The sequence below is a fragment of the Mus musculus genome, chromosome 2, assembly GCF_000001635.26.
Source record: "Mus musculus strain C57BL/6J chromosome 2, GRCm38.p6 C57BL/6J".
In the NCBI taxonomy this organism is placed as follows: domain Eukaryota; kingdom Metazoa; phylum Chordata; class Mammalia; order Rodentia; family Muridae; genus Mus; species Mus musculus.
In genome coordinates, this window is record NC_000068.7 from 91,543,638 (window position 1) to 91,567,584 (window position 23,947).

General features: G+C 37.6%; 1 protein-coding gene across 6 annotated transcripts in view; it reads left to right on the forward strand.

Annotated features, from left to right (window-relative positions):
• Positions 1–23,947, forward strand: part of Ckap5 (cytoskeleton associated protein 5) — a 93,933-nt gene that overhangs the window by 16,891 nt on the left and 53,095 nt on the right. For all 6 annotated transcript variants that reach the window (XM_006500342.1, NM_001165989.2, XM_030252170.1 and 3 more), the window contains 12 exons: positions 2,685–2,778; positions 5,137–5,330; positions 6,915–7,121; positions 11,630–11,801; positions 12,863–12,995; positions 13,938–14,038; positions 15,412–15,525; positions 17,170–17,274; positions 19,117–19,206; positions 19,312–19,476; positions 20,683–20,811; positions 21,984–22,166. In XM_006500342.1, the coding sequence (XP_006500405.1) occupies positions 2,722–2,778; positions 5,137–5,330; positions 6,915–7,121; positions 11,630–11,801; positions 12,863–12,995; positions 13,938–14,038; positions 15,412–15,525; positions 17,170–17,274; positions 19,117–19,206; positions 19,312–19,476; positions 20,683–20,811; positions 21,984–22,166 (1,650 nt within the window). In that variant the 5' untranslated portion in view covers positions 2,685–2,721. Of the gene's footprint in view, positions 1–2,684; positions 2,779–5,136; positions 5,331–6,914; positions 7,122–11,629; positions 11,802–12,862; positions 12,996–13,937; positions 14,039–15,411; positions 15,526–17,169; positions 17,275–19,116; positions 19,207–19,311; positions 19,477–20,682; positions 20,812–21,983; positions 22,167–23,947 lie in introns of those variants that run through there.

The window sequence follows — 23,947 nt, forward strand, 5'->3', positions numbered from 1 at the left end:
CTCTTGGCACCCACCACATGCCCAACAACCTGGAGTTTGAGTCTAAAGGTATCAGGAAAGAACTGACTCTGCAAACATAAAAAAAAAAAGTTAAAATTATTGAAAAAAATGAGTGGCATTCCCCTTTACTGTCCGTCTTCTGTAGCAGCTATGAAAGAAGACAAACACGAAGAGCACACATATAAAGAAGTGTTTGTGCTCATTATTTTTGTACCTGGTTTATTATGAAACAGGCCTTTTTTTTTTTAAATACAAGAAAGCAGCAATAATTTTTAAAAGTCCAGACTATAAAGTAACATGAATAGTTTTATAGAGGCCTTGGGTAGCCTTTTTCTTCTTGTTTCTCTTTTGTTGTTGTTGTTTTTTTGTTTTTTGTTTTTTCAAGACAGGTTTCTTTGTATAGCCCTGGCTGTCCTGGAACTCACTTTGTAGACCAGGCTGGCCTCGAACCCAGAAATCCGCCTGCCTCTGCCTCCCAAGTGCTGGGATCAAAGGTATGCGCCACCATGCCCAGCCGCCTTCTTGTTTCTTAAGGGAGAGTAGGAGTAAGAGGAATAAAAGAACAAGGAGTGAACTCAAGAAGATAATGAAATTATTTACTTTGTCCTAGAGAATATTTTCAAGACTTTTATTGAGTAGTTTTTGAAAAACAGTCTAGTCTGCTAAGGCTTTCTGTTTCGTTCAGATAAAGTCAGATAAACTCTCCTAAAGAATAGATGACATCTGTGCATAGTATGGAGCGCTAGCCTGATCTATGAGAAAATCCAGTGTCCTGGTTTAGGGCAGAGAAGAGGACCTGTGAAGAAATACAAAGTCTTCTATTTGCTAATGTAGACTTCTATTGTGGGTGAAGATTTCTTTTATAAAAAGATAGCTTTTTAGAGCTATTGATGATATCTGAAGCTTTGTTTTGTTTTCTAGTAACCAAATAGAAATGTGCCAAAGCTGTTGATATGGCAGGGGGAGGTTGATACTTTGGTTTCCAATATTTTCTTTTTTTTTTTTTTTTTTTCCATTTTTTATTAGGTATTTAGCTCATTTACATTTCCAATGCTATACCAAAAGTCCCCCTTACCCACCCACCCCCACTCCCCTACCCACCCACTCCCCCCCTTTGGCCCTGGCGTTCCCCTGTACCGGGGCACACAAAGTCTGCATGTCCAATGGGCCTCTCTTTCCAGTGATGGCCGACTAGGCCATCTTTTGATACATATGTAGCTAGAGTCAAGAGCTCAGGGGTACTGGTTAGTTCATAATGTTGTTCCACCTATAGGGTTGAAGATCCCTTTAGCTCCTTGGGTACTTTCTCTAGCTCCTCCATTGGGAGCCCTGTGATCCATCCATTAGCTGACTGTGAGCATCCACTTCTGTGTTTGCTAGGCCCCGGCATAGTCACACAAGAGACAGCTACATCTGGGTCCTTTCGATAAAATCTTGCAATGGTGTCAGCGTTTGGATGCTGATTATGGGGTGGATCCCTGGATATGGCAGTCTCTACATGGTCCATCCTTTCATCTCAGCTCCAAACTTTGTTTCTGTAACTCCTTCCATGGGTGTTTTGTTCCCACTTCTAAGGAGGGGCATAGTGTCCACACTTCAGTCTTCATTTTTCTTGAGTTTCATGTGTTTAGGAAATTGTATCTTATATCGTGGGTATCCTAGGTTTTGGGCTAGTATCCACTTATCAGTGAGTACATATTGTGTGAGTTCCTTTGTGATTGTGTTACCTCACTCAGGATGATGCCCTCCAGGTCCATCCATTTGGCTAGGAATTTCATAAATTCATTCTTTTTAATAGCTGAGTAGTACTCCATTGTGTAGATGTACCACATTTTCTGTATCCATTCCTCTGTTGAGGGGCATCTGGGTTCTTTCCAGTTTCTGGCTATTATAAATAAGGCTGCTATGAACATAGTGGAGCATGTGTCCTTCTTACCAGTTGGGGCTTCTTCTGGATATATGCCCAGGAGAGGTATTGCTGGATCCTCCGGTAGTACTATGTCCAATTTCCAATATTTTCTTAAGGGCCAAGTAGCTCATTTCTTTGTTTTATTCTTTGTTATGTATCATATTTCTCTTTAAAAAAAAAATGTTCTTTTTGAGACAGTGTCTTATGTAACCCAGGCTGCCCTCAAACTCACTAAATGTAGGTGAGACTGATGTTGAAGTATTGATCCTTCTGCCTCCACCTCCCATTTTTTCTAATTAAGTTATCCTATTACCTAGTTGTGGCACACACCTTTAATTTTACCACATAGGAAGCCAAGACAGGCAAATCTGTGAATTTGAGGACAGCCAGAACCATAGTGAGACCCTGTCTCAAAACAAACAAACAAACGGAATGGAATTAAGTAGTAGGCATTTGATCAAAGAATGGACCTTTTTGGTTTTTTGGTGTCTTTGTTTGTTTGTTTGTTTTTGAGACAGGGTTTCTCTGTGTAGCCCTGGCTGTCCTGGAACTCACTCTGTAGGTCAGGCTGGCCTTGAACTCTGAAATCCACCTGCCTCTGCCTCCCAAGTGCTGGGATTAAAGGTGTGCACCACCACTGCCTGGCAAGAATGGACTTTTTAACTCTTATTTATACATGCATGATGAAATAACTAAAGAAAAGTCATTTTTGTCATAAGAGACAATTTGGTTACTAGTGTTAATGAGTATCTATTACCTACTTTTATCTGACTAGGAACTACTTTTAACTCCAAGAGAAAACTAGAAGCACAATGGGAGATGACAGTGAGTGGTTGAAATTACCAGTTGATCAGAAATGTGAACACAAGGTAAGAACTTAAATATTATTGTCATTAACTTGTTTTATCAGCAGTTATAATATTTATAATATACTTTACTTATACTATTTATACTTATGTTTAATGTATATTTGATATATTTAATATTATATACTTATTATTTATACTTATTCTGTTTACTTATACTATAGTATATCTTACTTAGAATGTGAAAAACATTGGCAGTTTAAAAAACACTGATGTCTTGCTAAGAACATTATTTTACGTTATTAGAAATAGGTGTCTTTTTTTGTTGTTGTTCAAGACAGGGTTTCTCTGTATAGCTCTGGCTGTCCTGGAGACCAGGCTGTCCTCGAACTCAGAAATCCGTCTGCTTCTGCCTCCCAAGTCCTGGGATTAAAGGTATGTGCTACTACTGCCTGGCTAGAAATAGGTGTTTTCTATCTAAGTGTGGCAGTGCACTCCTGTAATGCCAGTACTAGGGATGAGGAGGCAAGAGAATCAGGAATTCAAGGCCAGCTTCAGTTACATAGCAATTCTAGGCCAGCCTGGCCTAAGTGACCCTGTCAAAAAAACCCCAAAACAAAACAAAAACAAAAACAAACCCCCAGGAGATAATTTAGTAAGAAAAAACACTTGTACTCCAGCCTAATGACCTAAGTTCTAAACCCAAATCTATGCAAAAGGCTCAGTTCAGTGGCTTGGCTCTCATTTGTAATCCCAGCATCCTCTGGTTAGATGAGAGATGGAGACAGGTAAATCTCCCAGAAGCTCTCAGGCCAGCTAGCCTGGAGTTTGCAATGCGAAAATGAGGGAAACGCTGCTTCAAAAAAGGGCAGAAGGTGACTTCCACACATACATACACTCTGGCACAGTTACACAGACATCCCACAAACACAAAATAGGTATCTTTAGCTTGATTAAAAAATTTTTCCCTCTAATCCTAGCACACAAGAGGGAGGGTAGAAGCAGGGTTGATCTTTGAGTTTGGGCCAGCTTTGTCTACAGAGTGAGTTTTAGGACAGCCAACTACACAAAGAAACTTTCTCAAAAACGAAAAAACAAAACTACACACACACACACACACACACACACACACACACACACAAATTCTGGAAACAATTTAAAGACAGAAAAGTGTATTTGTGAAGAAGAAAAGTGTATCTTTAAAATGACAAGTTGGGAAGCTTTTTCATTAGCAAATTCATTACTTTATGGAAAGTGCTTTTTGCATTTGCACTTATATTCTGGTTTGGCTCTTGATGTCCAGCAGTTTTTAGATTCTTAGATTTATATGATATATATTCCAGTATCTATCCTCTTAGACTAGCCATCTATTAATTATGGATAATTTTAAGCTATTAGTTAATTTCTGATTCATACCATTATTTACTGGTTATCTTTTTCAATTGGTTTCATTTTCCCTAACTATATCTCTGGGGTTTTTTATTCTTATTTAAATTTATTTATTTAATTTAAAGACAGAGTCTGGCTATATAGCTAAGACAATCTTCCTGCCTCGGTTTCCTGAGTGCTGGAATTACAGGTATAATTTAACATGCATATCCATTTTTAAAGCAAATGCCTACCAGGTAGTTGAATTGATAATTCCATTTCCTTTCTTACAAATGTCTACTTAAAATCCACAGGTTAGCTATTTTCCCATTTTTGTTTGGGTTTTTTTTTTTTTTCTTTTGTTTTGAGATAGAATTTCTCTCTCTATAGAAGTCAGGACAAGTTTTAAAAGGTTCTGTGAGATGAATGCAGGAGTCAAACCAAGGTCATGAGGCTTACTCAGCAAGCTCCCTTGCCCACTGAGCTGCCTCTGTGGCCCTGCTGTGAATTTTTCTTTGAAAGATTTATTTATTATATATGTAAGTACACTGTAGCTGTCTTTCAGACACACCAGAAGAGGGCGTCGGGTCTCATTACGGATGGTTGTGAGCTAACATATGGTTGTTGGGATTTGAACTCAGTACCTTCGGAAGAGCAGTCAGTGCTCTTAACCACTGAGCCATCTCTCCAGTCCTCTGCTATGAATTTTTAAGTAGCTTTGGTAAAACATTCTTTTGTTTATTAAAGCGGTGCATGGGTGGCACCGGCCTTTGATCCCAGCACAAGGTAGGAATGTGGGACTCTGAGTTCGAGAACAGGTTGATCTACATAGTGAGTTCCAGGACAGAGATTGTCCCTGTTTCAAAACAACAAAATAAATTGTTCATTGACTACTTATTTTTTGAAAATTGTCAGAATTTCTTAAACTTTTTTCTTTTTTCATGTTATGGGGTATTTTGTTCAAATTTTCTGATATAGGATATTCTTTTATTTCTACAGATTATTACTGAATAATATCATTAACCTTGTTTCAAAATACTAATTTTGTTTTAGCTATGGAAAGCAAGATTAAGTGGGTATGAAGAAGCCTTGAAGATCTTCCAGAAAATAAAGGATGAAAAGAGTCCAGAATGGTCCAAATACTTAGGATTAATCAAAAAATTTGTCACTGATTCCAATGCAGTGGTTCAATTGAAAGGACTAGAAGCTGCACTTGTCTATGTTGAAAATGCTCATGTTGCAGGAAAGTGAGTAGTTTCTTTCCTAGAATTCTGTAAACATCTCTGTGTAATGGTACAAGATAAGTTTATGTGTACTTATAGAGCCTCTGTTACAGTTTTAGAACATACTAATAGTCTTCCATTGTCTTTAGTTAGTCTGACTGGTACATGAGATCTCTAAAGTGGAATAATTATCTGTTTCTATGTGTTTGGGTACATGTGAAAGTCAGAACAACTCGTGGGAATTAGTTCTTTTTTTCCACTCTAAGTCCCATAGGTTGAACTTATGTCCTCTGGCTTGGCAACAAGCATCTTTACATGCTGAGGCTTCTAGCTGGCCCTTTTCCCTTTTGAGTATTTTAGATGCGAATTACTCAAAACTTAAAGGAATCTTAGTGTCCTAGTTAGAGTCTTCATTGCTACAAAGAGACACCATGACCAAGGCAACTCATATAAAGGTAAACATTTAATTGGGGGTGGCTTACAGTTTCAGAGGTTCAGTCCATTATCTTCATGGTGAGAAGCATGGCATCAGGCAGGCAGCCAGGCATGGTGCTGGAGAAGCTGAGAGTTCTACATCTTGCTCTGAAGACAGAAGTAGTCTGTCTCTCATTCCATACTGGTTGGAGACTGAACATAGGATCTCAAAGCCCACCTTTATGGTGACACACTTCCTTCAACAGGCCACACCTTCTAATAGTGCCACTTACCATGGGCCAAGCATATTTAAACCACTATGCTTGTAGAAGTAGTTACTGTAAGGAAGCGTAAGCGCCTCACAGAAAACAAATGGACATTATGAAAAACTTCTCTTAAAAGATATAATCACCATTTAACTTCCAAGGTCTCTTGGGGTAGTGAATTCTAACATGTTTTCTAGCCTATTTGACTCCAACTATACATGATAGAAGTTTCCAGTCACTCACTTTCCTATACTTTATTAACTTAGTCTTTATGTCATTGATGAGGAAGAACTTCCACACACAAAAAGCTGAGACTGTTAATTATACAAGAAAGATGTTTTACTCAAAGATCATGCAAGTGAACATCTTCAGTTTGACAGTTTGGTTATAACCAATATTAATGAAAGGATTTTTAAAATTTCATTTTTCTTTGCATATCAGAATTTTTGACATATTTTGATTAAAAAGAAAGAATTTTGACAAATTCCTCTCATATTAGAAGCTTTTTTTTTGGCAAATACGACCTGTAGCTCTAACCCATTTGATTCCTCTAGCTCCCATAATTAGGAGTTTTATTTAATTTACAAGGCAAAGTTCTTACTACAAGGTTCTGCTAAGAAGTTGAGTCTTTCCTTATTAAAAATATGCACCTCCCCATTGTATGAATAAATTTTCTTATCCTAAAAATGTCTAAAATAACTTATTTCAAAAAGTATCCATTCTACAATCCTTTATAGAGTGTATGTTTGCATTCCCACATGTAAGACAGGTACACATGCACACACCCTATAGAAGGTCTGCAAAGAATGTTCAAGGACAATTCCCTATTTGAATTTTCTACACTTATAAACTGAAACTATAGTGAAGTGTGTCTAGGGTTTATATCTTTTTACTTACATATCCATTTGTGTGTGTGTGGTGTTTACAGAACAACGGGAGAGGTTGTATCAGGTGTTGTAAGTAAAGTCTTCAACCAACCTAAAGCCAAAGCCAAGGAACTGGGCATAGAGATTTGCCTCATGTATGTTGAGATTGAAAAAGGAGAGTCTGTACAAGAAGAGCTTCTGAAGGGCCTGGATAACAAGAACCCCAAGATCATAGTGGCCTGTATAGAAACACTGAGGAAAGCCTTAAGGTGAGACTTTTTGTAGTTCTCTTAAGTATGCTGACTGAATTTGGGTTCTATGTTTAAACAGAAATGGGGACTGTTAAACTTATAATGTCATCCTTCAAGCTTGTTGTTTGGTTATTTTCTCTAAATTCCTTTCTACTGAATGTGAGCAGGGAACATTTCTGTTCTATATGAGAATAGCTCTTTTTTGTAAAATTATATGTGTGTGTAATATATAATGTGTGTGTGTGTGTGTGTGTGTGTGTGTGTGCGCGCGCGCGCGTGCGTATGCTATTTTCTCTTCCTAGCTAAAGACACAGTATCTTAGCTAAAGCAAACTTTTGTTTAGGGTCTTATTGGTAAACATCAAAAACAACTTGCTCTATACTTGGTATGGTATAAAAAATATGATAATTTGTATATGTTTTATCTTTAGTCCTAGAATTCTTAACTGAACACTGCAGTTTTTTATATATGCACTGTCCTTGAGGGATGAATTGCTAAGGTTTGGTGGAGAGCTCTGACCTTGTTAAATCAGTAGTTCTAATTAAGTAGACTCTAGGTCCTCCTTCCAGTTGGAGGGCAAGCATTCTACTACTTAGCTACATCCCAAATCTAGGCAATTCTTAAATCCCATCTCCTTTCTATAGTTGTCCATTGTTAGCTACCTTAGAAAGCAGGCACTAATGAGGGCTTGTGAGATGGCTCTGTGGTTAAGAATACTGGCTGCTCTTCCAGAGGTCCTGAGTTCAATTCTCAGCAACATGACTATCTCCTAAAAAGGGATCTGATGCCCTCTTCTAGCATAGGTGTATGTTCAGGTAGAGCATTCCTACATATTAAACAAATACAGAAAGGTGAAAAGAAAGAAGCACTAATGAAATCTTAGATGGGGACCATTCCTTTGGTTTATGGCTCACATCTTGGAAACAGTGTCTTAACATATTTTATGTGAAAGTATCATCATTCTTTTTGTTGTTATTTTGTTTGTTTGTTTCGAGACAGGGTTTCTCTGTATAGCCCTGGCTGTCCTGGAACTCACTTTGTAGACCAGGCTGGCCTTGACCAGGCTGGCCTCGAACTCAGAAATCCGCCTGCCTCTGCCTCCCGAGTGATATTTTCTTCATTTACATTTCAAATGCTATCCCGAAAGTCTTCTATATCCTCCTGATTTTTGTTCTACTTTTTCTGATTTCTTTTATAAAGTTTGACTTTTATCTAGATTTTTGTGTGATTAAAAGTTTCCTTGTTTAATTGTTTTATTACTGCACGTGTATCTGATGCATAAGTGGGAGTGTGGTACAAGAGCGCCAGAGCACACCTGTAGAGAGAGCTCAATCCTCAGGTCAGGCAAGTGCTTCAATCCCACTGAGCCAGCTTGCTGTCCCAATCAAAGTTTCTTTATTTCTAATCTTTTATGATATAATAAGTACATAGAGTTTTTTCCTTTAGCTTTGCTTTGTTTTTGAGAAGGGTCTCTCCCTGTCGCCCAGACTCATGTCTCAGATTCATGGCATTCCTTCTACCTCTTGTCTCTAGATAGGACAGGCATGTGCCACCATACCTGGCAGCATGTGTCTTTATAGTAAAAAATTGTCTCATTTTTGCCACTTAGAAATTTATCAGATTAGACCACAAGCACTAATCTAGATATTGCTAGCCTATCCTCCACAGTATGCTCAATAAAATATTCTTTTAAATAAATAAATAGATAGATAGATAGAAAAGGAAGTTTAATAAATTTACAGACTCTGCTTGTATCAGTAGATATATTTTGTTCTAATATTTTATGTGTTTTGCCTGCATGTATTTGTACTATGTGCATGCCTAGTGCCTACAAAGGTCAGAAGAGGGGGGTCAGATACTCCAAAACTGGAGTTATTGGTGGTTGTGAGCCACTATGTGGTTACTGAGAATTTAACATAGGAACCCAGGTCTTCTTCAAGATAGCAAAGGGCTCTTAATTGCTGAGCCATAGCTTAATAAAATAAAATATGTATCATACTGAAATTTTTCTGCTCTTAAATTAAGAATTTCTACTTCAGACTGTTATATACTGTAGAAATCTTACTTTTAAACTGACTAGGAAAATAGGATAGGAAAAGAATAAGTTACATTTATCTTTTTTATACAGTCATTATCTGTGGTGTTTATATAGTCATTATTTATTTTCAGTCCCTAGGAAAAATCCAGGCCTTTAATGTGCTAGGAAAGCATTCTACCATGGACTATCTCCACCTCCAGCCTTGTCCTGATTCATAATGATCTGTAGTTTACCTTGCTGATTTTTCTTTCCTAAAGCATTTCATAATGTAAAGTAGCTCTTTAGGACTTAGAGGCTAAACTGTGCAATTTTAGGTGCCATAGCCTCCTGAAGTTACTATTGGTGACAGCTTTAAGAGGCAAAAAACATTCTGTCATTCCAAAATAGAATTCTAGAAACTATCTTGCTTTTAAATTTCTCATTCATTTGTTCATTAATTCATCCATTTTTAGTGTTTTGATCAAGGACTCAGGTAACTTCTGTCTTGAAACTTGCTATGTAGCTGAGGGTGACCATGAACTGCTGGTCCTCCTCCTCTCAAGTTCTAAAATTACAAGTGTGTGGTGCTAAGTAAGATACCTAACTTTTCTATCATGTTTACTATCAAACTTGGAATTGGTTTTGTTTAATGTATCTTTTTTCCATGTGGTCTTGCTTCATCTCTTTTATAGCTCTTGTTGAGCAATTTTGTTACATTTGTGCAAGTGAAATAACTTTACACACATGAGTTAATAGTATATTTTAACTGGTTGTAGTAAGTACTATCACCTGAAATCCTAGCACTTGGGATACTGAGACAGGAGAATCACCAAAAGCTCCCTAGGCTTCAGAATGAGACCATTTCTTAAAAACTAAAAGAACTAAAGGCCCCAAATATATTTATGTCCTACTGATTCTGAAATTCAGTACTTTATAGCTGAATCCTTACTGTCCTAGAATTTGCTGTTCAGAATCGTTAATAAGACCAGAAAGTTAATACTAAAACTAGCATGTTGGAAGCTGAGATTGGAAGAGCATGAAATTGAGGCTAGCCTGTAGTATATAGCAACACTGTATCTCAACACTAATATTGGTCAATTAGGAACCATATAAACTGACAGTTTATATAGTTAAATATCCTATTTTACAAAATAATAAGTCAGAATGCAGAGGTTTTCTCTTTGGAAAAAACCTCTAAATCAAAAAGAGCTAAATTGATAAGGGGTTGTCTGAGTTACTTTCCTATCGTTGTGAAGAGACACCATGACCAAGGCAACTTATAAAGGAAGCATTGGGCTGGAGAGATGGCTCAGCTGTTAAAATCACTGACTGCTCTTCTGAAGGTCCTGAGTTCAAATCTCAGCAACCACATGGTGGCTCACAACCATCCGTAATGAGATCTGATGCCCTCTTCTGGTGTGTTTGAAGACAGCTACAGTGTACTTATGTATAATAAATAAATCTTTGGGCCAGAACAAGCAGGGTTGACCAGAGCGAGCAGGTCAACTGGAGCGAGCAGAGGTCCTAAATTCAATTCCCAGCAACCACACGAAGGCTTACAACCATCTGTACAGCTACAGTATATTCATAGACATAAAATAAATAAATCTTTAAAAAAGAAAAAGGAAATTAAAAAAAAAGAAAGCATTAAATGGGACTTGCTTATAATTTTAAATGGCAAACTCATGATCATCGTGGTGAGGAGCAAGGCAGTAGGTAGGCATGGAGAGAGACTGGGGGAAAGAGACCTTGTGTCAGCTTTTTAAATCTCAAAGCCTACCCTTAGTGACACACCTTCTGTATAGCCATTCTTATTCAAACCACCACAGAGATATGATAGTTGAAAAATCAAGAATGAAATACATATTGCCATAATTCAATCTGTCAGATTGAGTAATTTTTGTTTGGTTATTAGAAAGTTCCATTTTTAAATGTTAACATTATTTTGGGCTCTAGACAAATACTTAGCTCTCTAAGAATGACAGAGAATTTTTTTTTTTTAAGATTTGTTTATTTATTATATGTGAGTATACTATAGCTGTTTTCAGACACACCAGAAGAGGGCATCAAATCTCACTACAGATGGTTGTGAGCCACCATGTGGTTGCTGGGATTTGAACTCAGGACCTTTGGAAGAGCAGTCAGTGCTCTTAACCTCTGAGCCATCTCTCCAGCCCGACAGCTAATTATTAAATATATGTATGTACATGTGGATATGGATGGATAGGTATATAAGTAGATGGTTTTGAACTCTATTTGTTACCTTAAGAAATATTTAGCATGTTCATATATGATTTGTTTGTTTGTTTGTTTTGAGACAGTACCTCTTTACATAGCTCTGGCTGTCCTGGAATTGTCTATGTATACCAGGCTGGCCTTGAACTCAGAGTGATTTTCCTTTCTCTGCCTTTTAAGTGCTGGGAGTAAAGGTGTGCACCACCATACCATGTGCAGTACATGATTTGGCACTATATATATTGACAGTTTCCCCCAAATCTTTCACATACAGTGAATTTGGTTCCAAAATCATCTCACTTAAGCCAATTATTAAAGTGTTGCCAAAACTATTTGAATCTCGAGACAAGGCTGTTCGGGATGAAGCCAAATTATTTGCTATAGAGATTTATCGATGGAATCGAGATGCTGTGAAACACACACTACAAAATATAAATTCTGTCCAGGTAAGACACAGACTTCCTTGCTCGTTTTTATATAAGGTTAATATAAGTGTATTTCCTACTTGTAATTGTTAATATCTATCCTTATACATAATTATTTTTTATTTTGAGGATTTAAATGGGTTGAATTTCTGAGCATAGACTTTTTGCTATTACTGTCTGTCACTCTTTTTCTGCCCTATCTCCACCCCCAAGTAAGGAGCAAGTTCTGTATCTTGTACATGTTAGACAAAACTAGGTTTTTTTTGTTCAGGTGTCTATAGAACATCTCTTTTTTGTACCCCAGCCCTGGTAGTATTAAATCTATCAATAAAACGTCCCTTTCTGATTGTGTGGAGTAGGAGGACATGCTTGGATGAAGCAGTTCTATCACATAGTTATTTTTGGAGCTTTTTTGATAATATAGCATATTTGAATTCATAAACTAGTGATACTGTCTTAAAATAATGAACTTGGAAAACTAGAGAGATGTCTCACAGGTTAAGGGCATTTGCAGCTCTTGCAGAGCCAACCTTCACATAGCCTCTGCATACATGAAGTATATACTTCATACATGAAGGCAAACACTCATACACATAAAAGAAAATAAATCTTCCTAAACGAAAGAATTTTGTTCTTAGACATAAACCTTAAGTGTGGTAAAGTAATAAGTTGATTTGACTTATGCGACAAAATACAATTTAAATTTGTCTTTAGTGGATTTCCCTATTAGTACCATCTAAACAGAAAGTGAGTCCCAACTAATCAGTACCCCCAGAGCTCGTGTCTCTAGCTGCATATGTAGCAGAAGATGGCCTAGTCGGCCATCATTGGGTCTAGCAAACTTTATATGCCCCAGTACAGGGGAACACCAGGACCAAGAAGTGGGATTGAGTGGGTAGGGGAGCAGGGCAGGAGAGGGTATAGGGGACTTTTGGGATAGCATTTGAAATGTAAATGAAGAAAATATCTAATAATAAATATGTGGAAAAAAAAAAGAAAGTCCCAAAATACCAATAAGTACAAGTTTTATGTTTTCTAATAGTGGGGTATACGTTTTAAAAATATTTTATTAATACTTGCAGTTGAAAGAATTAGAAGAAGAGTGGGTCAAGCTGCCAACAGGTGCTCCTAAGCCCAGTCGGTTTCTGCGTTCCCAACAAGAACTAGAAGCTAAACTGGAACAGCAACAGTCTGCTGGTGGAGATGCAGAAGGGGGTAAGGCAGTGTTTAAACAATAGTTTCAATGAAAAAATTAGTGAATTTCAGTGGGTATATTTTTGAACTTCTTTTAATAAAACCTGAGTCATATGTGCTACTAAATGACTCTGATCTCTTTTCTATTAAAATCTTACCCTGGGAGTTGGAGAAGTGGTTCGGCCAGTGGTTAAGAGCCTTTACTGCTCTTCTAGGACCCAAGTTTGGTTCCCAGCACCCCCATGGTGACTCAGAACCATCTGTAATCCCAGTTTCAGGGAATCCAACCCTCTCTTGTCCTCCTCAGGTACCACTTGCCCATAGTACATAGACATACATTCAGACAAAACACCCATACACATAAAATAAACTTTTAAAAACTATAAGGGGTATGAAAAGATATATAACTGATAGGTAAAACTATCATTTTGGTGGGTGTTTGTGTAAGATGGGTAGGTACACATAGCTCACAATACATGTATAGAGGTAGAGGACAGCCTTCAGGTGTTGGTCCTCACCTTTCCATTTTTTAAAATGTTTTATTATTTTTTAAAGTTAATTTTTTTTAGTTTAAGTTTAGTGTGTGTTAGTCTCTGAAAGTGTATGCCACATGTGTGCTGGTACCAGAAATACACATCAGAGCCCATGAAACTGGACTTAAAAGTCAATTATGATCTACCCATTGTGGCTTTGGGGGGTTGAAAGAGCTGCTAAGTCATCTGACCAGCACTCTACCTGGTTTTAGTTAGGGCCCAGGCTTTTCAACTAGGAATCCTCGCTCACAAGCTTTTCCTGTGTCAGCCTCCCATCTCCTGTAGGTGCTGAGATTGCAGATGCGTGCAGTACTGAGTCTGGCTTTTTCCTGGGTTGAGCACCTAAAATCAGGGTATTTTTTTTTTTAAAAAAAAGATTTTAAGATTTGTGGGGTTTATTTGTTCTGTTTTGTTTTGCTTTCCTTCAAAGGTGGTGATGATGGTGATGAGGTACCACAGGTAGATGCTTATGAGCTTCTGGATGCGGTAGAGATCCTTTCCAAACTTCCCAAAGACTTTTATGACAAAATTGTAAGTAATGGTTAAGCTTCTTTAATTTACTTTAAATAATAACTTAGGTTGAAGTCAGAGAATGTGCTGCTGAACCCTTGCTTGGTGTACCTCCCCACTCCCCCCATAGCTTCCTAGTAAAGTGGGTTGCTTCTTTCTCTTTCTTCCTTTACTATATTTAGCCATATTCCAGCATTGAAAAAATAGAGCAAAACATAACGTCTTACCAAAAATCAGAACATTTTCAACTCTTTCCTCATTTATCCTATTGTTTATCTTTTAAATATCTCTTACATTCGTCTCTTTTTGGAATGGCAGGATGGGTCAGCACATGAAGGTACTTGATTTCATTCAAGTTTGGTAACCTGAGTGGAGAGAGAGAAGTTCACCTTTGCTAAGATTTGTTGACTTTTCTGTTTGTTTGTTCTGGATAACTGTCTTTGTGTCCTGGACACCGTAGGATGTTCAGAAGCGTATGTGGCTTTTACCCACTAGACATCATTAGAGTCAGCAATACATGACAGGCATGTTTCCAAACATTGCTATTTCCCAATAGAGAAAAAAGTATCCTTGAAACTTCAACTTATCTTCCGTCTACATCTCTAACAGTTGGCACTTTCTGTTTCAGACATGCTGTATTTCTCTAGGTAGCAAATAGGCCACTGGTTTATTATTTTTAACTCTGAGCTTTAACCTGTGTTATTCTTTCTTTCTTTAATATTATTCTCTCAAAATTTATCTAATAATACATTTTCAACTTTTAGATCTCAACTTTAGCATAATTTGTTTGTTTGTTTGTTTGTTTAGATTGGTTTTATGTATGTGTGTGCACTCTCTCTCTCTTTGGCACTGGCTCTCTTTACAGATATATGGATATATATGAATAAAAATTCTGTGAACAAGGTGGGCAGGAGCGGTGCACATACATCCCTTCTCCTAGCACTTAGAAGGCAGAGGCAGGCAGATGTCTGAGTTCAAGGCAGCCTGATCTACAAAGAGAGTTCCAGGATGGCAAGGGCTGCACAGAGAAACAACAAAACAAAAACATTTTATGAACAAAATAGCCCTCATTAACTATGGTTTTGCCATTTGGTTTTTTAAATCTCACTTTAAAAAATTTTTCTGGCCAGGCAGTGGTGGCGCATGCCTTTAATCCCAGCACTTGGGAGGCAGAGTCAGGCGGATTTCTGAGTTTGAGGCCAGCCTGGTCTACAGAGTGAGTTCCAGGACAGCCAAGGCTACACAGAGAAACCCTGTCTCAAAAAACCAAGGCAAAAAAAAAAAATGTTCTGAAACAAACAACAGTAAAACTCCCTGGTTTTTAAATTGGTTGAGTATATGAAATGGAATTTATTCTACTCTATGTTCTCCAGTGACTTATATTCTGTTTGCAGGAGGCAAAGAAATGGCAAGAGAGAAAAGAAGCTCTGGAGGCTGTAGAAGTACTAGTGAAAAACCCCAAGCTGGAAGCAGGCGATTACGCAGATTTAGTGAAAGCATTAAAAAAGGTAATGGGCGGAGCTTCAGCATTGGTGTCCTCATGGGACACTGAGAATCTCTCCATCTGTAATTTAGTGATTTAAAAAAAAAACAACCCACAAATATATTGACATTTAAGGAGCACTGTAATAATATTTCAATCGGAGACTTCTGTAATTTTCAAAATTTAGAGTTTAAAAAACTTACTGTCCTATGTTAGAGATTGGTTTTATCTTAACATTTTCAATTTAATAAGTCATTGATAGCTTACGGTCTTGATGATCTACAGCCAAGTGTTTTAGTTCTATTTGTTTGTTGTGGGTTTGTTTTTGGTTTTTTTCTTTTCTTTTTGAGACATGTTTTGGGATAAAAGGCATCCACCACCACTGCCTGGCCTGTGATTCTATCTCTTACAAAGAAAATGGAGTTGCCATATGATACTGGTTTAGAGGTAGAGTGATAGTCAGTAATGCTATATCAGGCTATGAAGTTTATATAGTCATAGATTGGAATCCCTACTTTTGCTAGCTGGTGACCTGAAGCAAATTAATCTCTTTCATTTTTTAAAATTTTCCTAAATTGAGGTAATAATACCTACTTTATGCAATTTGGGTGAAATTACATTTAAAAAGCATTACAAAGCATCTCCAAAATTGTGGCATCTAATTTGTTTTTAAGAAATATTAACATATTTTAATGTTTTATTCCTTAGGGAAGATAATTGCTGACTCTTAGTATGATATGTATATTAGAGGTTGTTTAGCTCAGAGACTAAAGAGTTTAGCATTCTGTTTATGGAACTAAGGACTATGTAAAATCAGAGCAATTGCTTCTACTGGAAAAGAGAATGAAAAAAAAAAACCCAAAGATTTGTGGTACTTTAATAAGACAACATTTTAACACTAACTGAGACAGGCATTTTACTATAGCAAACTGTTACCAGAGAGAAACCCAGTCATTATTGCGTTGCTCAATTGATGCATATCTATGAATTTAGATAAGTGTTGGGCTTTGGGATTCAAGAAAGGCTGTAGAGTTTTTGCTAAAGGAGACTCTTCTATGGGGGAATGAAAGGAAAACTCAGTCACCTGTGTAACTAAATGGCTTATATAGGAATGGTCACAGTGAGGTTTGCGATAACCACAGCAGTTTGTATTAATGCTTGTATGGTGTAAATTTACAGCAGAGCTGTTGCCCTGTGTCCTTTGGAAATATGTTTGTTTGGTTTTTCTGTTCCAAAGTAACGACAATAGACCTCCAGCTTCTCTGTACATTGTGCAGTACAGGCAGCCATGTGTCCCTAGGGAGGGTCAAGGATTTGTTATGTTGGTTTTTCCTTTTGTGTTTCTTGATGCTAGGTTTTATTCCAGAGCCTCAGTATGTGCTGGGTAAGCACTTTACCACTGAGCTGCATCCCCACTCAGTATGCCCTTCTCACTCTTTTTTGTTTCTTTCTTTTCCTTCTCTCCCTTCAACAACAACAGCAGCAAGAGTACCACATAGTGGAGGCTTATAAATTCATAATTATTAAGATTTTCTTCTTTTGTAAGAAATAAAACTGGTTACCTATTGGTATAATATTTTTTGAAGAGTTATTTTGAAGATATATTTTCATTTCTAGTACCCCTTTCTCTACCGGGTTATGACTTTTCTTTTGTTTTTCACCTTTACAGGTTGTTGGAAAGGACACCAATGTCATGTTGGTAGCTTTGGCAGCAAAATGTCTTACTGGCTTAGCTGTTGGGCTCAGAAAGAAATTTGGACAATATGCAGGACATGTAAGTAATATTCTATTTAGATGTAAGTCTGAAAAATTATCAGAAATGGTAGGCTAGTTTGTTTTATATTTTAAAACAGCTCTTGGCATAGATCTTTGTGTTGGCCAGGCGGGGGTGGCGCATGCCATTAATCCCAGCACATGGGAGGCAGAGACAGGTGGATTTCTGAGTTCGAGGCCAGCCTGGTCTACAGAGTGAGTTCTAGGACAGCCAGGGCTACACAGAGAAACCCTGTCTTGAAAAAACAAAACCAAAAATCTTTGTGTTGGACGAAGTAAACACCTCACTGGTTTCATATATATTTTCAGTCTAGCTCTTCCCAAGACTTGTGTAAAAATTAGACACTTGGCCTGAAGTACTTAGTTGACTTGTTTGCTTATTATTTACTTAGTATATCCTTCTTTGCTTTTATAAATATGAAATACATGTAGTTGAAATAAAATTGTAAAACCTGTGGGGTTTTGCATTATTGCTCTAGTGGAAACATCTACTTAGCATGCATAAAGTCCTGGGTTGTCTTTCCAACCACTTTGACCCTAGGGGGAAAATGTTTATAGTAAACCATAAATTAGGTATCAATCAAGTTTAGTAATAGAGTTTAATAAATTGAGATGTTTTCTTTAACTATGACAGGTATTGGTAGCCTCTGAATTACCTAAAATGAGTTATCATTCTGAAATTTTAGCAGTTGTCGGTTTTATTGTTAATATGTAGCCTTACTGGAGACTGCTAATTCATGTATTAAAGATAGTTTCTGAGAACTAAAACTAAAGTAGATACTAACAAATAAAAATGACTTGTGCTGCCTATTATTATGGAAATAAAATAAAGTCCTAGCTGTTTGTGGTGGTGCACATCTTTAATCCCAGTTTGAAATTCTGAGGCAGATCTCTGAATTTCAAGCTAACCTGATCTTCAGAGTAAGTTTCAGGGCAGCCAGGGCTACACAGAGAATCCTGTCTTAAAAAACAAAAAGAACCAAGCAAATGAAAAAAACTATTTCTGGGGAGGCAAGGGTGGGATGAAGTCTCTGTATCCCTGGCTCCCGACTGAAAACTACTTTTAAAATTGACATTAATTTGCTAAGCAATGGTTGAGTGATTGATTGCCTTCCCTTCTAGCCTGAGTTTTTACTGGTTCTGTTTAACTTACTGTCTAGCTAAGATGGTTCTATCTGCTTAATTTGGGATTTTTTTTCCTTTTTAAAAATTATATGTAAGCCGGGTGTGGTGCCGCATGCCTTTAATCCCAGCACTCGGGAGGCAGAGGCAGGCGGATTTCTGAGTTCGAGGCCAGCCTGGTCTACAAAGTGAGCTCCAGGACAGCCAGGGCTATACAGAGAAACCCTGTCTCGAAAAAACAAAAAAACAAAAAAATTATATGTAATAAATTGTCAGACAAATGGCAGGGCAGTTAAGAGCACTTCCTACTCCTGTGGGGAATATTCCATATAAATGGACTATTAGAATGTGTGGTCATCCGTGACTGGCTTGCTTTCACTTAGCTTAATTTTGAAAATTTTGAATCAGCTATACTATAGTGTATATTAGGACTTCATTCTTGCTTTTTAATATTACTTATATGTGTATGAGTGTTTTGACTGCGTGTATGTCTGTGTACCACACGAGTACCTGGTGCCTGTGGAGGTCAGAGAGAGCATTATAACTCCTGGAACTGTAGTTAAGGATAGCTGTGAGCTATGATGTGGGTGCTGGGAACCAAACGGGTCCTGTTCATGAGCAGCATGTGTTCTTAAACTGCTAAGCTATCTTGTCTCGCTGTCCCCTACAGTACTTCGTGTATACTTGTTAGAGTATTAGTGTAGCTGTTCATCTTTTACAGGTTGTGCCAACAATTTTGGAAAAATTCAAAGAAAAGAAGCCTCAAGTGGTACAAGCCCTGCAGGAGGCAATTGATGCAATCTTCCTCACTGTAAGTTGATGGCATGGAACTTTCGGTTTTGTCTTAATACATGTTGTCACTGTAATAATTTGACAATTTAAAGTTGAAAAAGCTCATTGCCATTTTCTTCTAAAGACCACACTACAGAACATCAGTGAGGATGTCTTAGCAGTAATGGATAATAAAAATCCCACCATCAAGCAGCAGACATCACTTTTTATTGCAAGAAGCTTTCGTCACTGCACTTCCTCTACATTGCCGAAGAGTCTACTAAAACCCTTTTGTGCTGCTCTACTTAAGGTAATTGGGGGTAGTTTATTTATATATTTTTTGTTGTTGTTGTTGTTGTTGTTGTTGTTGTTTTTTCGAGACAGGGTTTCTCTGTGTAGCCCTGGCTGTCCTGGAGCTCACTTTGTAGACCAGGCTGGCCTCGAACTCAGAAATCCGCCTGCCTCTGCCTCCCGAGTGCTGGGATTAAAGGCGTGCGCCACCACGCCCGGCTATATATTTTTTCTACTAGTTATATATAATGACTTTAATGCTATAGATTGTGATCTTTAAATGAACAAACACTCTGAACCCAAGATATGTAGCTGTCATGTTCTACCTTTGAAGGATAACAGGTTCGCCAAGAATAAGCATCAAACTAGAGTGTGTGAAGGTCATTGGGAATAGGGCATTTTAGATAAAAGGTAAAAGGAAAAGAAAACATGGTGAGTTGGCAAGATGGCTCAGAGGGTGAAGACTGGCCACATAGTAACCTAAGTTAATTCCCCAGATCTCCTTTAAAGGTGAAGGAAGAGACATTCATATATGCATAAATGTACACATAGCGTGTGTGTATATATGTAAACAATGTTTAAAGCACTTACAGAGGATGGAGAAATAGCTCAGCAGTTAAGAGCTGCTCTTGTAAAGAATCCAGGCATGGTTCCTGGCACCTCCATGGTGGTTCACAATCATCTGTGACTTTAGTTCTCAGGGCTCCAGCTCCCTCTTCTGAGACCTCTGTGGGGACCAGGCATGCACATGGTACACATGCATACATGCATACAAAACATTCTTATACATCAAAGAAAGTAATTTACATTTAAAAAATGACATTTACAGTGCCAGGCGTGGTGGCGTATGCCTTTAGTCCCAGCACTTGGGAGGCAGAGAAAGGTGGATTTCTGAATTCGAGGCCAGCCTGGTCTACAGAGTGAGTTCCAGGACAGCCAGGGCTATACAGAGAAACCCTGTCTCGAAAAACAAAAACAAAAAATTGACATTTACTTGGTGAATAACTAAATTATTATTTGAGTTAGTTAACTAGGTAAATTAACTAAAGATTTCTGAAATCCAGAAAAAAATGTGGAAGATTAACTGTTAATTGGCAAAAGAAAAGCTTGCAGTAAACCTCAGTAAATTATAACGGGAAAATTCTCACCCAGCAACTATAGTTCTGAATAAAAGTCGTAGTAACTATAGAGTTCATTGTATTAAACATCATTTACTTCTGTGTAGCACATCAATGATTCTGCTCCTGAAGTCAGAGATGCTGCATTTGAAGCACTGGGTACAGCTTTGAAGGTGGTTGGTGAGAAATCAGTAAACCCATTTTTAGCTGATGTTGACAAACTCAAACTTGATAGGGTAAGTTAGTAATGGTTGTCTCTTTGCATTGCATTTTGCAAACCTACCTTATCCCTCTCTGTTGAACTGTTGTATAATGATAGATTCTGAAGAGGTGACAGACACTGAATTCAGTTGCCCTCAGTGATGAGCCACCATGTTCTAGTGGACAGTTTCATGACCCTGGTTAAATTCAGTATGTCACAGAACAGTACAGAAAGGCATGAATGTTGAAAAGGGTGCATGTATGGAAGAGGGTGAGTAATACGGATGAGAGAAAGTTAAGAGTAGATAAGTATGCCAGTAATTACAATATACTGTATGTGTGTGAGTGTGTGTATTTATATATGAATCCATCAAAAAGTAAAAGATAATAAAATTTCAGAGTAGTACTTAACATGATTTTGTGAATTTTTGTTTATTTATTGCTAGTTTCTTTTTTTGTTGTTATTGTGGGTTTTTTGTTTGTTAAACAATTTCAAGACTGGGTTTCTCAAGTAGCTCTGCCTGTTCTAGAATTCGCTCTGTATACCAGGCTAGCCTCGAACTCAGAGATCTGTATACCCCTGCCTCCCTCCCAAGTGCTAGAAGTAAAGGCATGTACCACCAAGCTTGGTTCATGCTTGCCTGTTTCTGTAGGGAAAAAAAAATTTCTGTCCCAAACATGTGCATGTATTTGAAATTAGTTCTGGAGGGTGCTCCCTGGGCATTTTTTGTTACTAATTTTGTCCTTTCTGTATTACTAAAAAAACAAAAACAAAACAAAACAAAAACCACTGATAATTGACATCAGTTCTTCAGTTTATTCTCTAATGACATTTCAGAACAAATTTGTTGACATTTTAATCTTAGTTACAGTGATACAATAGTAAAAATATCTTTCCAATTATAACCTAACCAACACTGAATAACTAATCTATAGAGAATGTAATACAGAAATGTCTTTCTTTAGTGTAAATATCTTTCATCAAAATCATGGCTGTTTAGGTACTTTTGTAATTTTACTTTATGAAAAAATAAAACACATATATGCACTGCCAAGAAAATTACAGATAAGAATTACAAAAAAAACCAACAATATTTTCTGATTTTTTTTTTTGGTATGGTTGTGGCTTAATGACTTCTAAGTAATAATGTAATGGTTATGTTTTAAAGTTATTGGAATATAATGATATTCATATTGCTTTCTCTAGATCAAAGAATGTTCAGAAAAAGTAGAACTGGTTCATGGTAAAAAATCTGGACTTGCAACTGAAAAGAAGGAATCCAAGCCTCTACCTGGAAGGGCTGCAGCATCAGGGGCTGCAGGGGACAAAGACACAAAAGATGTTTCAGGACCCAAACCAGGACCGTTAAAAAAAACACCTACTGCTAAGGTTAATATTTGTGACAAGGTCTTACTTCGTAATCCATGCTGGTCTGAAGCTTGCTATGTAGCCTAGGATGCTTTGAAATCAGTCATCCTTGTACTTCAATCTCCCAAGTGCTGGAGTTGCTGATGTGTGCTACCACACTTGGCTTAAAAGATGGCTTAAAAATTAGAATTTAGTAAGATAAGAGACTAGGTTTCATATTCATGGTATTCTTCCAATATGTCTTAATTTGAGAAATGGATTCCTTGGCTACATGGCAAATCTTAATAAAGACATAGTATTATAACTACACTTTTTCTTTATAACCTGCCTATAAGGTGGCAAGTTGACTTAGTGGATAAAAGAGCTTGCTCCAAGTCTGATAACCAGAATTCAATCTCTCATATTCACACGATGGAAGGAGAAAAAAATTAATGAACAAGGATACACCCACACTCTACGTTAATAATGTAATTTTTTTTCTTTAAAACTATGACTAAGAGCAAGGTAGTGATGGTACATGCCATTAATCCCAGCCCTTGGGAGCCAACCTGGTCTATGGGGTGAGTTCCAGAACAGCCAAGGCTCCACAGAAATGTGTCTCAAAAATACCTAAACTGCCAGGCAGTGGTGGCGCACACCTTTGATCCCAGCACTTGGGAGGCAAAAGCAGGTGGGTTTCTTAGTTCGAGGCCAGCCTGGTCTATAAAGTGAGTTCTAGGACAGGCAGGGCTACACAGAGAAACCCTGTCTCGAAAAAAACAGAAAAACAAAAAACACCTAAACAAAACAAGAAGAGTAAATATCTGACTAGGAATAAAAATAGTAGTAACATGCCTTATTTTTTTTAAAAAAACGGTAAACATTTTAATCACTTCTTTTTTTAAGTTTACAGCTTAGACTATAGAGATAGCTCATTTACATAGCCAAGGTTGATGACCTGATCACCAGGACATATGTGATGAAAATAAAGACTTCCTCTCCAAGGAAGGAAAACTTGATTCTTCAAGTCTTCATCTGACCTTCAAATAGTGTGTCTGTCTGCTCCATCCCATGATCCTTCAGCCCCCAGAATAAAAGATCAGAGATGTTTGCCATCAGTATTGGTGACCTGAGGTCAGTGCTTAGATCCCATGGTGAAAGAAGAGAATCAGGCCCTCAAAGCTTGTTGCCTGACTTCCACACATGAGCTCTGGAGTGGGTGTACACCCATACGAACAATAGCGATAAATATAAAGATTTAAAAATAGTGCTATTAGAGGCAATGAAGACCCAACTTTTAATCTCAAATTAATCTGTAAATATAGTATAATTCCAGATGGTTTTTTTTTTGTTGTTGTCATTGTTTGAGACAGGGTCTCTTTATATAGCCCTGAATGTCCTGGAACTATGTAGACTAGGCTGACCTACAACTTAGAGATCCAACTGAGTCTCCCTCTGCCTCATCCTGAATGCTGGAATTAAAGCATGTATTTCTGTGCCTGACCCCTCCAGATTTTTGTTTTTCAAGACAGGGCTTCTTTGTCTAGTAGTCTTGGTTGTCTTGAAACTCTGTACACCATGCTGTCCTCTAATTCAGAGATCCTGCCTTTGCCTCATGAGTGCTAGGATTAAAGGAATGTGTCACCACTGCTAGGCTCCAGTTTATTTTTTATAAAGACTTTATGTATGCATGTGAGGTGGTGGTTGTCTATGGAGGCCAGAATGGTGTTCAGAAGTTTGAGACAATTATCCTTCTGATATGGTTGTTTGGAACTGAGAAACAGTCCTCTTTAAGAGGAGCAAATGCTTTTAAGCACTAAGCC